Below are 15964 nucleotides of genomic sequence, written 5' to 3' on the forward strand. Positions count from 1 at the left end.
TTTTTGATTAAACAAAGGTTGTTGCATTAGTATTTATATTACATTTCTGTTTTTCAACTTTCGTTTCTTGATAATACCCAACACAAAATTGTAAAAAAGATAGTTTTCTAGGAATGCAACCACTTTATCATAAAGCAAGGACTAAATAAACTAGTTAACTAAGAGTTAAAAAGACAGTACTCCTAACAAAATAACCTGTACATGAAAAGTTTTATCACATCAACCCAGGTACTGATTAATACATTTGTTATGCTATAATACAGATTTTAATTTCAAGCAAGTTTCTTAGTTGCGATCAAACTGCAGAATCAAGGACTACACCTCGTGAATCTGGCCATCTCAAAGCGTGCACCATTAACACATTTTATCCTGCATACCTCAACTTAAACCAGTTCTGTCTGCAGTTTGATCAGCTTATGAAGGGAAGTAGGGTGAGCAGGATCTTTAGTGCTTATGATATACAATATATTCAAAGAGGACAATTCCAGATCGACCAGAGTTTGGATCAGCATTGTCAAAACATCCATGCCTGACAGCAATATCGAATGCTCGAGAGCTCAGCTTAATATCTGACCTCTCTCTAAATTCAGGAGTGGAGCATAAAAATGCTGGGTCAGGTAATCTGATGCATTTTTTCATGCGTCTCCTCTGAATTGGGTTGTCAATGTTTATAGCAAATGAAACAAAAGTTTTAGAAATTGAAAGTATTTATTAATTCTCTGATCCTGTGACCACATTGCTATAGTTCACTCCCATTTCAAAGGCATGCTAGTTTGTGGCTTAATTGGCAACTAGAAAAATCATCCAAAGTGTGAATGAAGTGCAAAAGAATCAGAGCAAATTCATACATTATGTGTAGAGGAGAAAAAAGTCAAGAAATGATGGATAAATCCTGAGACCTGGCATAAATTCAAAAGGGAACATGGCTTCTTTGCATGTCATAACAAAATATGGCAAACATTGGCTTCATTTGTTGTATGATAAATTGTAAGAGCACATATGTTCGACAAGGCTACAATCTGATATGACGCTCCTGGACTGTCTCATCGAAGACATTCTATGTCTGCTGCAAACATATTCGTTATTCAAGAGATTTCATTAGCCGGGTAGTGCCATTGTGCATTTTGGAAGTGAGAAGAGATTCCCCTTGGATAGAAAAAAATGCTTGTTTTTGTTAGTTGGGGCTATTAAAACAACAGGTTTTCCCCAAACAAAAAAATAGAAACAGTCTCACTGTGCAAGGTTCAGCAATCTCTTGAGGGCATCAACAAAGCTGACATTTCATAAATGCCAAGCTAAAGGGTCTTTGGTACACATTGATAGAACTGGAACTCATTTTGTCTGTACGTCCGAAATAAAATTCTCAGCACTACTCAACTATTCAGATTTTAATCATCTGAAGTAACATTTTTATTTTCACACTGCACCAAATTATCTATGAAGCAAGTTACTTCATAGCATTGATGTGATACCACTGCTGTGAAACCATTCAGCTCCAGAGGATCATCGGCTGAACAATAATCTGACTTTTTGCCTCTTACTGAGTTTTAAACTAAGATTTTCATGCAGCATCATGAAGGCTTTTGTTTGAGAAGCAACATTGTCTTCATATGGATGGTTCTACTCTAAAAGAGCCACAAATGCCTCTTCAAGACAAGTGTCATCTATGACTAAAAAAACAAATTATTCTCATCGAGCATTTCGAACATAGTATTGTGCATTTACCAGTTAGCCAACAAATGTACTTTTAAATAACAAAGCTTTCTCAAAAATAACACACCTTAGCAAACTTCAGTAAAACATGGAAGTCTGCAAACGTCATGATGGACCTAAAATTGCTGGAGAAACTCAGCAAACTCTTTGTAACAAAGATAGAGCAAAGTTATTTAACCAACATTCTGGGCTTCAGCCCATCAATGAGTTATGAGTAAACTGTCAACAGACCAATTAGCAAAATGTGATTGATTTATTAGTGCCATATGTTGCTTGAAACTTCAGTGGGGGCTTTCCTGTTTAAGCCGTCAAAAAATATTTGAAGAATTATTAATTACAATAAATTGTGAACCTTTGGAAAAAAACTGTTGCAACAACACTCAGATTTACATAATCAATATTTGCACATTTTGACAAATGAACCACTATTGTAAGTTGTATTAAACATATGTCAAGCCACATACATGAAACAGAATTATTCCAGAAACGATTATGGTAAACAGAGCTATATTGAACATTAGAACAAAGGCCAAATTGGTAACATTGCTGCAAATACTGATATACAATATATTCAACTTATGGTTGGATCTCGGGGTTGTTTGTAAGTCAGGGAACTGGGACCTCGGGCTGCCAATGGGGAACGGGGATCACTGCATACAATACTTTTAATGCAGAGTATGAACTTGCACAGTAGTTTTAATAAACATTTTTTTTTTCAAAATTTTGGTTATATGTACAAGTGGACGTAACTCGCGTAGGTCGGATGTCGATGACGACCTGTCTTGATCTAAAGGAAATTAACATCATCAATGCACGTAAGCCAACAACACTGCTAACTTCTACATCAATAGATTACTCGCTGCAATTGTTTTTGTGATAAATGACTCAAAAAACATTTATTCAAGATGTGGTCAAATTAACCAAAATGTTAATTTAAATGTATAGAAATGGAGTCACAGGCTGAAACATCTTTATACAGTCAAAACACCACTTCATCATGGAAGACATCAGTGCCCCCCCCCCCCAGTGAATAGTCATTGAGGCACGTCACCTTGCTCTTCTGGAACAATGAAGTCACGATGTCTTTTCGAAGGTGGTGGAACCTCCGACCATTGTAGCCAGAGGTTGAAAATGTCTGCAAAATCTCCAGCCAGTTGATATGCACAGTAAGATTCACATAGGAAAGGCGCACGTCTTTAAATAAACGGCAACTGGCAGAAATGGAGAGTCTCCACCGGTAGATCATGTGGAGGAGCAGCGAATCACTTACACCAAATTCTGTTTTTCCAGAGATAACTGTTCTTGTTTAAATATCTTGCTGACATTTTTGCCTTTACTTTCATGTCAGCAGTAGCTTAGAAATTTTATTGTCATTCCATCAAAAATTCCCAGGTCTATCAGGCTATGTTCTATTTGAATAAGAATATTACATAATTTCTTGAACAGAATCTAACCTATTCATGTTCAATCTACGATACAAACAGATGTAAAACTGAAAACTTCCCATGTTCAATCATGTGCTCCACACACTTTATGACCAGTGAATTTCTCCCAGTTACTGAATTTCCAGCTGCTTCTAAAACATTCTCTTGGTTTTTTGTCACATAGAGAATTAAATTCCCTGCATTTTCTTTAATGGCCATCTATCCTTCCCTTCAACTCATCTAATGCTTTTTCACCAAAATTCTCTCTTGCACCATTCCACTCCCCGACCTCAGTGGCCCTCTGGATTCCCCAATATAATACTCATCCTAGTACAGAATTATCCTTGAAGCATCTCCCTCAATACCACTGTAACCCTCAGTAGTGATATAATTTCCCCATACCCATCTCCACATTCTCAATTTTACCCACCATTTATTCCACATGATTCTAAATGGATAAATGAAAATTGTCCACAATTCCCTCTCTGCCCATCCACTTCACTCTCCTTTTAAGCCCTCTTTAATGCATGCCCATTATCACCATTCCTTCCATCACTTTCTCATAATTATGAAGTGTTCCAAAATTTCATGTGATCTCTACGTACTTTTAAACAGACAGACAAGTTTCAAATGCAAACACGGTCCCCTCCACCTCCCCCCACCCCTAAAACCAGGGCTGCGTGCTTAGTCCACTGCTGTTCACTCTGCTGACCCATGACTGTGCAGCTAAACACTGCTCGAACCACATCATCAAGTTCGCTGACAACACGACTGTGGGGGCCTGATCAGTAAGAATGAGGAGTCAGTGTACAGAGAATGAAGTGCAGTCGCGAATGGACTGGTGCAGAGCCAACAACCTGTATTTGAACATTGAAAAAAAAAGATGGTTGTCGACTTCAGGAGGGCTGGGGAACACTCTCTGCTAACCATTGATGGCTCCATCATTGAGGTCGTCAAGAGTTTCAAGTTCCTTGGGGTGCACTTGGCAAAGAATCTCACCTGGTTCCTTAACACAAACTCCATAAGAAAGCCCAGCAGCACCTCTAATTCCTGCAAAGGCTGAGAAAAGTTCATCTCCCACCTTTCCTCCTCACTCCATTCTACAGAGCATCCTGTGCAACTGCATCACCGCCTGGTTTGGAAACTATCTCCTCAGACCGCAAGACCCTACAGAGGACAGTGAAGTCAGCAGAAAAGAACATCGAGGGCTCTCTTCCTACCGTGACAGACATTAACAACACTCGATGCAGATGAAAGGCAACAAATATTGTGAAGGATTCTCCACACCCCTCATGTTCTCCCTTATGCCACCACTCGGCCCTTAAATCCAAATTGGGCAACAGCTTTTACCCCCAAGCCATCAGAGTTGAACTCCCAGAACATTTATGGATAGGATACTGTTGACTGTTACTGTATACGTCTTAATATTTTTTATGTGTTTAACTTCTATTCTAACTTATATTTATGTAAAAATGCTCCATGTTCCTGGAGAAAGGCTATCTCGCCTTTACCGTGCAAGCATGGTGTGATTGATAAATATAGGTGACTTGACTTGAGATGAGGTGACAGTCGGAGATTCTTCCAAAGCATTTTAAAAGCCTTTTGTTCCTTATGACTGGAACTAATTTCTTGCACATTGATTCAATCGCCCATTATCAAAAGTACTCAAATCTCTCTGCATTGTTCATCGACTTATTCAACATTTATTTTGTCCAGGAGACAGAGCAAACACTGCATTTCATGTCAATTAAAACAATTGCATTGCTTTTCAACAAGACAAATTACCCATTTCCCCTCGAGGACAGTTCAAATAGATGCCTTGTACCGAGACTTGAAGCAAACCCTACTGAACAATGACCATATTCGGAGACCCTCGAATGAATGAAGCTGCATCCTTACCATCGTTCACTTGGCTTCCTTCACGCTTCAACATTTGAACAGCTGCTACATACTTCTTGAGCTGCACCTTCAAAACTTCATTTTCCCTGCAGGATCCAAAATAGACCATTAGTTTATCAAAGCAAAGCAAGGTGTTAAACGAGGAAAGATTACACAGATGCAGAACAAAAATGATGACATATTAACTTTTCAGCAGTTTATCAAATGCAAGATCAGTTGCTTCAAAGAATATTTTACCACAATTGTGCAATATAGTTTTCATATACTCAGGTCAACAAAGCAATTCTTATGACCCCATTCTTTTCATGCAGTACACAATAAATCTAATAATATTACAGATAGGTACAGAGCATGGCTGGCACAGTTATGCAAGAAGTCAAATCTGCAAAAAAAATCTAACGTGGAAACTCAGCAGGTTGAGCAGCATCTGTAGGGGAGAGAGGGAATTGTCAACATTTTGGGTCGAAATCCTTCATCAGGATTGGTTGACCCACAGAGAAATATTTTCATCTTCCAGACTCCCATCAGCTGCAAGTCCTCAAGTTTCCAAATCCGATTCACCATTTTCTCAAATGGATTTAATGACATAACTGAACACCAAGCAATTGAGTTTTCGTGGTATCCTGCCAAAATGTATCCCTCAATCATGGAGGGTTATGGGTGTGAGGTCAGGACAAATTGTTTTTAAATTTAGACATACAGCATGGTAACAGACCATTTTGGCCTACGAGTCCAAGACGTCCAATATACACACACAATCAAACACCCCCCGGTATGTTTCAAAATGTGGGAGGAAGCCAGAGCCCCCAGGGAAAACCCACACAGACACAGGAAGAATGTACAAACTCCTTTCAGATAGCACAGGATTCAAACCTCAGTCCACATCTGGTTTCCATAGGTCAGCACAACATGGTGGGCTGAACAGCCTGTCGTGCACTGTAATAATCTTCGTTCTATGTTCTATATGCAACAGATTTGCTGGACACTTGTCTCACAAAGTGAATGAAGTCACTTCTTTAAACAGCAAACCACACTTCAATATTTTATTAGCTATAAATTGCCTCAAAATGTCCAGAAATAAATGCAATAAAACCAAGGGCTTGTGTTTTGGCTGTTTGCATACTGTGTTAAAATGCAAAATCACTGAAGTTTAAAAAAAAGTAACATCCATTTTTAGGAACAAGCAGGATATTGAAATCAGAGGTGCAACTCAGACATTGCCAGCACATAATGAACTCACCACATTGTACTCAGTGAATTATATCACCATTTTATCTCTTACAGAAATTAATTTCATACATTAATGCCCCCAATGACATATGGTAGGTTTCTACATCACATAATAATTTGACAGGTTCAATTAATTTACTCTGCAATAATTACAGGCCTGTAGATTTTTTAAAACTTGAGAGCTTTCTCACACATACCTCACATTACCCATACAAATAAATTTCAATTGCTGTGAATTCTTTATCTGCTTTCCTACATGCAAATTTGTCACTTCCAATGCTCCACTGACCATCCTAACATCTCACGTACTGCATTCTATTCAACTCAAGAAAAAAAAAACTACCTAACTTTTATCAAATCTACCTAGTTTCTCTCTTCTGGGCATCCATCTATTGATTAACACATTTTAAATTTTAAAATTCCCCTTACTTTTAAATCCTTCCAGCCACTCACACCTCCTGTAACCTGCACCAACTTGAATCTCCTTGTGGGCCTTCATCAGCTGCATAATTCTGTTCACCTGTCCAATGCAATGATGTCCTCCTGACCAGGTGCAACTGGAACTGCACACAATATTGCAGCTGTGGCCCATCCAATCTTTTCCACAGAGCTCGCAAGACTTTGATTTTTCAATTGTTTTATTAATTATATTATAGGTAAACAATTCATGATGCGAATAGGAGGACATAATCGAGGGGGGGGGAAGAAAAATCACTACAGATGCCTAACTTTTTATCCAGGATCATCAAGACCAGACACCTGCCATTGTTCAGAATTATCTGAATTTCTGAATCATTTTAAAATGGCAGTCCCTTTAAGCCTGCCCGAGTCGCGCTGCCGTCTCTTGCCCCTCTCCCGCCCGAGTCGCGCTGCCGTCTCTTGCCCCTCTCCCGCCCGAGTCGCGCTGCCGTCTCTTGCCCCTCTCCCGCCCGAGTCGCGCTGCCGTCTCTTGCCCCTCTCCCGCCCGAGTCGCGCTGCCGTCTCTTGCCCCTCTCCCGCCCGAGTCGCGCTGCCGTCTCTTACCACAATTATCGAATATGTTCTCATCTCCTCAAACTGAAATCTTTTTTTTAAAAAAAGGAACATTTTTATTATATAAAAACCTACCTAATCTTAAAAAAAAGACTGGGCAGCCTATCCTGAGAATTTATTAGTAAAAATTTACCATCTTGTTTTCACCAATGAAGAGAAAAGAAATATAGTCCAGAAGGGAAAATAATTATACTCAGTCACGTGGAAATAATTTATAAAAGGTCACCAAGTCTCTTCAAATTTAACAGAAGTATCAAATGTACAACTCCTAACTTAACCTAAACTTAAACATGACATAATTTGAAAGAGCCATTGAGTCAAGGTAGATGGATTAGAATATTTCTAGTTAAATAAAATATCTCTTCTAGCCAACAATGTAGAAAAGACAACAACCTGATGTGTGGAAGTGGGAACTTGTCCCACTTATAATCATATAACCGTTTACAGCACGGAAACAGGCCATGTCGGCCCTTCAAGTCCGTACCGGTTCACTTGAACAACTCCACTAACTCCTCTGCAAACTCCTGAGGAAGTAGAGGCTTTCTTCATGATGCCATTGGTGTGTTGGTTCCAGGAAAGATCTTCCGAGACCATCGGAGAAATTTTTGGGGATTTTTTGTCATTATGAGATTTCTTCTGTTATCAGCAGTGGAGATCTTCCAGTGTAAAGGTTAAAACTTTGAGTGTTTTCATTGTCCCTGTCTCTTTAAGAGAATGATTCTGGAACTATAATTCCAAAAAGAGCAGTCAATGGGTTAAGTTGCAAACTGACATCCAGTATAGTTGTCAAAGTCTTAAAAATATCTTTCCAATACCTCTCCAACTTAGGGCAGTTCCAAAACATGCAAGTTAGAGAAGTCACTTTAATACTACCAAGACCTCCCTCCCTTCATTTGACCTGCACCATTTAGGGATTAATATTTGACTCGTGTGGTTCACAATTAGCTCGAATTTTGTGCTTCAATAGACCTATTTCTGTGCTGTATCGCTCCTTTATTTAATTATTTTTTAACCCATTGTTAAATTTATTATCTTACTCTTTTAAGAATCGCTAATGGGGGTCCTCCAACTCACCTAAGATTGCTAACTTTGAGACTTAGTCAAATTTCTTGCTCTTTATCATAAAGCGGCATTCAATTCTTGTGAATTTAAGCATGGAGTGCTCCCTTTTCTTGAGTTTTTGCCATAATTAAAAAAGATTTCTTTTTTTTTAAACTTTATTTATTCGTTCAAAATACAGATAATAAATAACATATACAACAATAAACCAAAAACATGAACGTTATATTTAATAGAAAAAAAAACCCCTCCTCCCCCTTCAGGCAGCTCCCCTAAGGAGAGTCATAAAGAAAGGAAAAAAAATTAAGGAAAATTTAAACATACATATTAAAATCTAATCAACATAAATCAAAATGTAAATATTCTGAATATAACAGCTATAGTTATCACATGAAACATATTTAATTTTTTCCATTATTAAACAGTATGTCATCTCATTGTGCCATCTATTAATATCAATCATATTTGTATTTTTCCATTTACTAGCAATACATTTTTTCGCTACAGATAATGCTAAATATACAAAAGCAAGTTGAAATTTATCTAATCCCAAACTTTTCAGAGGTCGCAAGCTGCCCAATAAAGATACTATCAGATCTAAAGGTATTTTAATCTTATACAGATTTGGATTTATCCCAACCCTTTTTATCCATACCATCCTATAATGTTTAATACATGAATGAAATATAACCCTTCTCTGGTCTCAAATTTAGTCATTTCAAGTAAAATCATATCACTACCAAATACATTTTACCAAAGATCAAATTTGAAAATAAAGAAACAAAGAATTCTTATCAATACCATAATTGTCCCTCATCTTTACACTTAATCGAACTGTTTAAACCTCGAACATTAAAAGTAGCAAACCTCAACTTTAACATATCTACTAATATTATTCAAGACCAATAATATCTTTATATAAAAACTCAAATCATCGTATATAGGCCCTCCAATAGGAGAGAAAAAAAATCACAAATTAATTAAAAAAGATTTCTTCAAAAAAAATATAGTTCTTCCTCAATCAGACGCTTAAAAATTGTCTTGCAAAGTCATGGCTGTCCTTAAAATTCTATTTTTTTTTTTAAAAAGATTGTGTTTTCATTTTGTTTGTCCTCCCAAAATTCACGTGAAATTCCGATGTTAAACATTCAAAGTATAAATTGTCATAATTGTGTCAAGAAGTCCAATTACAGCAATTCTATTTAAAACAAAAGCAACACCAAATTTCAACGTTCCTTCTAATTCTGCCCAGAAAGATGAGGGACACTGATCATAAAAGGTCAGGATCCCTTCTTGCCAAGAAACAGCAACAATAACCCAAATATATTACACATTACCTTCACTGGCCAAAAAAATAACCATTGAAACTTGAGCTTTGAAAATAATTCCATTTATTTCAAGGCCATAAAGGCAAACACTTGCTCTGTAATCATAATTATTCTGGGCACATCATTCTCCATATTTCTATCTGCCAACTGAAGCAGTTTATTAACCATAAAAACAGCTGCGCCAGATTTTTGTTCCAGACATCATTCTGCAGAATCTCAAAACCATATTGATCACTGCAGAACATTACAATGTAAAGCTGGTTAATAATCTCTCTTCATCCAACTATTAAACAATATAAAAAATATTAGCAGTAGACAGACAGTGTCTGCTTATATCTGATGTTAAATAAAATTTAAACAGATGACAACAATTACAGCAAGCAGTAAAAACATAATTTGCACTGACAATTTATAAAGGGTAAGTGAAAGGAATAAAACTTTTGAATAGAAACTCAGCATAAAAAAAAGATTTCTTAATCCATTGTGTAAAGAGCAAGCATAATCCGAAAATGAATCTAGTTTTCCATTTCCAGCACAAATACCGTGACCGTTCTCCCAGTCCACATTCAACAAGTTCCAATTATACCTTTCCTTTGTGTATTGATATGATTCAATTTCATACCAGCTGCAGGAATGTTACTTTTAAATTTTAGATACCAAATACCCTGAAGGCTTCTTCCCCTCCGACATTAGATTTCCGAACAGACAATGGACATGGATGGCCTCACGGTTTCTCTTTTTGCGCACAAATTATAGCGAATCCCCCAACTTAATATGAATTCGGATATAACGCAATGAGTCATTGGACCCCTTAACATCCACGCTCCATTCTTTGAAATAAGACGTTAAAGCAAGCCCATTTTTAAAGATGCAGTACCAGGGATGGCCACCCTGTGGCGCAGCAGATGTTCAGAAGTGGGGCGTCTAGCTGATTCAGGCAAGTTCAGTTATGTTTATTTTGGGGAACTCATTGGACTGATGAAAGGGGGGAGGAGCTCTGTGTTGCTGCAAACAGGGGGTTGAGGGGATGTGCTGCCACAAACAGGGGTGGCGCAAACAGAAGGAGGTGGTGGGGTTGTTGCTGTGATCGATGTGTGTATATATTGTCTTCTTCTTTGGCTTGGCTTCGCGGACGAAGATTTATGGAGGGGTAGTGAAACACCGATTTAGCACAACCCCACTTTTCTCAATTATTTTTTAGACCCTATTGCCTTTTAAACGGGGGTTACACTGTATTTTTTTAAAAATCTTTATTTCAGGAATTGTAATTTATCGTAATTTTGCACCTTGACAATACTGCTGCAAAATAACAAATTTCGTGATTCTGAGCTGCATTATTGCAAAATCTGTGATGTTCATTGACTACACTTTGGATCAACATGCTTTTGATAGCTCAAGTAAAAACACAATCAATGCTGGAGAAACTCAGCAAGGTCAAACAGTGTCCTTTAATTAGCAAAGGTAAAATTACAAAACTGATGTTTCGGGATTAAGCCCATCATTATGGTGTGGAAAAATGTTGGCAGGCATCTGAATTAAAGGGTGGGGGAGGCATGGTTGCAAAGGCAGGAGGTAATAGGTGGAGTAGGGAGGGAAAGCACAGCAGCAAGCAGGGAGAGGGGGAATGACTTTGAATAGTAATAGCTCAGTTTCTCCAGCATTGTTTTTACTTCAACCATGGTGTCTGCACTTTTGTGTTTTACTTTCGATAACACAAGTCCATTATCAAGAATCTTCTCACCAAACACCTCCTTTCATTTATAAACTCCTCTTACAAGACCAACACTTTACCAAAACATTGTTTATTCTTTCCATCTTCCGTTAAGAATCGCACATAAGCTTTTCTTGCTTCCCTCCCGCCATGCCGAAAGGGAAGAAAGCCAAATGAAAAAAGGTGGCCCCAGCCCCTTCCGTGGTCAAGAAGCATGAGGTTAAAAAAGTCGTGAATCCTCCCTTTGAAAAGAGACCCAAGAACTTTGGGATTGGTCAGGATATTCAGCCCAAGAGGGACCTGACAAGGTTTGTGAAATGGCCGAAGTACATCCGGCTTCAGCGCCAGAGGGCAATCCTATACAAACGACTAAAGGTGCCTCCTGCAATCAATCAGTTCACCCAGGCCTTGGACAGGCAGACTGCCACCCAACTCTTCAAACTGGCACAAAAGTACAGGCCTAAAACTAAACAAGAGAAAAAGCAGAGATTACTGGCCCGAGCTGAACAGAAGGCAGCTGGGAAAGCTGATGCCCCCACAAAGAGGCCAGCTATTCTTCGATCAGGTGTGAATACTGTCACCACATTGGTGGAGAATAAGAAAGCACAACTGGTGGTAATTGCACATGATGTTGATCCTATTGAGTTGGTTGTATTCCTGCCTGCACTCTGCCGTAAGATGGGAGTTCCTTATTGCATTGTCAAAGGCAAAGCCAGACGAGGACGTCTTGTACACAGGAAGACTACCACCTGCCTTGCTTTTACACAAGTCAACCCTGAGGACAAGAGTGCAATCGCCAAGCTGATTGAGGCTGTGCGGACAAACTACAATGAGCGATATGATGAGATCCGTTGACACTGGGGTGGTGGGATCCTTGGACCCAAATCTATGGCTCGTATTGCGAAGCTGGAGAAAGCCAAAGCCAAGGAATTGGCCACCAAACTTGGTTAAATTGTTTCAACTCTGCTCATTGCACATAAATAAAAAGAATCATAACTTCAAAAAAAAGAAGAATCGCACATAACAAGCAGCAATAGACAATGAACCTCACGGTATTTAATTTTAAAACAGTAATTTTATTTCTTCCTCTTAAACGATAGTCTTAACTCTCAAACTATCCTTAAGACTAAATCTATACCCAACTATGCACAGGTGTACTATGTATGTGAGAGATGTACCCAAACCTTTACAGTCCGGGCCAAAAGCAAGAAAGTTACTTCAAAGTTCAGTCTTTTAAATTCAGTGCTGAAGTGTAGACCTTTGAAATTTGATGCCCAGAATTAATATTGAACTGATGGGAAGACTGGAGTTGTGGCTGCTACAGATTCATGAATTCTTCTTACATTGGCTTTGAAGAAATTTCCATCCACACAAGCTGTGGTCATAACACTCCCGTTCCTTTTGTAGGCAAGACTCAAACTGGGCGGCCTCCACAAAGCTTCCAAGACCCTGGCACCGGTCTCTCCAAGCAACTTTAGTGCTAGTCCCAGTCATTCCCAGAGCTGCTTCAAAAAGCTGCTTTCACTTCAGCAGTCAACATGGTTCTCCCTTTGTAAAATTACAAAGTCTTTGCAAATGTATCGAATTCTGGAACAGACTGTTGTTACAAGCCCAAAGGACCCCAAAACCCAGCAGCAAAAGAAATTCACCAAGACAAATGGTTACTTAAACAAAAATTGCTTTTAATTATCTTTAAACATGAAAACAGGATCAAACTCTAAAATTACTATTAACCTACTTAACACCCTTCTAATTCTAAACGCACATATATGTAATGTGTGTGTAAGTTTAGAAAAGTTCTTTGATTCACAGTCCAATCTCACTTCTCACAGTTCACTGGCTGCAGGCATTTCTTATACTGTGCACAGAATATATGAATTTCACCAGGCTTTGGTGTTTGAAAGGTAAATGGTTACCATTCAGGAAGGTTCTTGTCAGTTTTTAGAAAGAGATTTGTTGTTCCTGGACACAAACTGATCCCTTTGAATCAGCCATGTCAGTGTCTTGCCAAAGAAACTTGCCCCATCAATTTTTTCCAGATGATAACCTTTTTCTTTCAGGTCACCACCTTTTTGTTTCTCTTATTTCAAGCGAAATATTAGGCAGCCAGTCCTCTCCTCTTGTATGGACCACAAGGATTTTGACCAGGCTGAACTAAGCACTCACAACCCATCTTCAAAATGGGGGTTTTCCCACAAGCTTGCCAGCTTGTCCTGTTCCAGTCCCAGCTGCAGAGAAAAGCCTGTTTTTTTTTTCTCCCATCTGCTTGCAAAACCACGTGACCCTCTTAGAACAGCAAACTGCATTCAGACAGCCTGCGGCTCCAAACCTAATCTTCGGAGTTCTTTCATCTGTTGCTTTTCAAAACAACAATCCATTAGTGAAGTCCCTTGGGCTCTCCCCAAAGCTTTTGCAAAGGCTCTTGCCGCCGGACTGACTAGCATGAGCAGAGCTCCAGTATTTTAAATAAGATCTGTTTTAAAATGTTTGTAGGTGACCTACACTAAAAACCTGCCCCAATTTATCTCCCAAAAACATATCTATAAACTGCCACAATGATAACTGAAGAACAATAACTATTTTCAAGTTAAAATGTTCTATAATTCACTTCTCACTTAAATTAACACAAATTAAACCAAAACAAATCTCTTCAGATTGTTTCTTTTTAAATTGTTGCACTGCATGAAGTTGGAGGGGGTGCGGGGGGGAAATGTGATGGAAAAGTGTGCAGATTTTTTTTTTAAGTTTAGCAGTGCTCTGGCGGCACTACAACTCCCAGGAGGCATCGAACCAGCCAAATGACATCAGTGCACGATGACGTCAGCACATCTCAAGCGCGTGATTCTGTGTTTTAAACGGTTGCACGGGTGAAGAGTAAATCCATTTGATTCACTCTAAAAACGTCTTGTGCAGTTATTTCGTCATGTCCACTGCAATTCCAGTGGCCACAAAAGTCTTAATTTCCTATTACTTAGTAATGTCAGCCACTCACATCAATTCATTGAAATGTCATTTCTCAACCCTTGAATAACATTCTTGAATTTCATGGCAGAATTAGCAGATATCTGACAACCAAGTGCCAAATTAATTTATTGGAGGTGACTGAGACATGTCCCTTAGTAAATTATAACCGGTCAACATTTTAACATAATTAATCAATTTCAAGTTCTAAATTAAAATATCAAAGACCAATCATTATTAAAGGTTGGCCAATAATTGATGAGAATAATTTTCCAGAATCTGAAGAGTACAATTTAAGGTCATTTAAAGATAAAATTAAATTCCAGGTGATGTGGACACAAAAAGGGGCAACAATAGGTAACAATGGTCACCCAAATGCAACTTGCAATAAATTAAAATATAAATTTGTTGATTGGAGGAAAGAAAATGCTGAACATTACCACCACAAGAAGCACAAATCAATGGAGAAAATTAGATAAGTGATTGAAATATATCTGCATAAATCATCAATAAAGAAGAATTTGATTTGGAAAGTGGTGGATAGGCACATAAAAAATGGGCAATTTAAAAAGGAAGTGAAATATGTATTCAGATTGTACGTTAAGTATGAGACAAAACATTACTAACGTTGTAGCTATATGTACACCAGTAAAATCTGATCCAAGCTTTCTAACCACTTCATTTGTTTTCCAATGTACACAAACCAAGCTTAAGCCAAAGACAGAACAGTCAGGTGCCTCACCTCAAATACACACACATGCCTCCAGCAAGAATTCACTGGTTAGCAAGGAACGTTACAGAATTTGGGCAAGTTCCTTTCCAATTTTTAATGCACAACCACACTTTTTTTTAAAATCCCTGAAAAACAAATCAGGTAAATGACAAAAGATCAATTTTTTTTTGAATGTCACTTTCTGAATGTCACTTTGATGGCACTGATGATGACACAGATATTGTTCTGTTGATTAATGAGTGTGGCCTCATGGAGACAGTAATTAGTCATTTTGGATTTGTCTTGCTCAATGTTGACAATATGTCGTATAATTTTGTACATTCTTTGTTGGTAACTGCACTGGAACAGCATGGAACCATCACTTAACTATCTTTCAAAAACATTGCAAAATAATATTGCATTTAATTTTACTTCCATTTCAAACTGAACAGCTAGACAAAACCCACATAAAAGCATGGAATAAAACAGAACAAAGAAGTCTTCCAGAATTTGATACTGAATGGAACACAAATATTCCTAGTACCTCTCTACTTGAACACAACAGTCTTATGCATAGAAAACTTAACATTTTCTTAAAAAATGTTATGAAGGATATATTTTACTATAGTGAAAACACAAGATTCATCCATTTCTAATCTATTAAAAGAAAATGTGTACTTAAGATTTTTTTTTAAAAAGATTGGTGGGGATGTCCGGAATACATTTCTGGGGATGGTGGAGGAGGCTGGTACAATATTTTAAAGATTCTGGTATCTGGATGGCATTGTGCAAAATTAATATCTACTTTTCTCTGAGAAAAATGGAATAAAGGTATTGCAAACAAGAAAGAGCACACAAGTCCTTCACACCCATTTCTTGAACAATAGGAAAAACA

At 38.0% G+C, this 15964-nt stretch overlaps 1 protein-coding gene and 1 pseudogene across 2 annotated transcripts in view; one reads left to right on the forward strand and one right to left on the reverse strand.

Annotated features, from left to right (window-relative positions):
* Nucleotides 1-15964, reverse strand: part of snx29 (sorting nexin 29) — a 354925-nt gene that overhangs the window by 267568 nt on the left and 71393 nt on the right. For both annotated transcript variants that reach the window (XM_069905804.1, XM_069905805.1), the window contains exon 14: nt 5037-5122. In XM_069905804.1, coding sequence (XP_069761905.1) covers nt 5037-5122 — 86 coding nt within the window. The remainder of the gene's footprint in view (nt 1-5036; nt 5123-15964) is intronic.
* LOC138747489 (large ribosomal subunit protein eL8 pseudogene) lies at nt 11547-12392 on the forward strand (annotated as a pseudogene).

This window comes from Narcine bancroftii, chromosome 12, assembly GCF_036971445.1.
Source record: "Narcine bancroftii isolate sNarBan1 chromosome 12, sNarBan1.hap1, whole genome shotgun sequence".
Lineage (NCBI taxonomy): Eukaryota > Metazoa > Chordata > Chondrichthyes > Torpediniformes > Narcinidae > Narcine > Narcine bancroftii.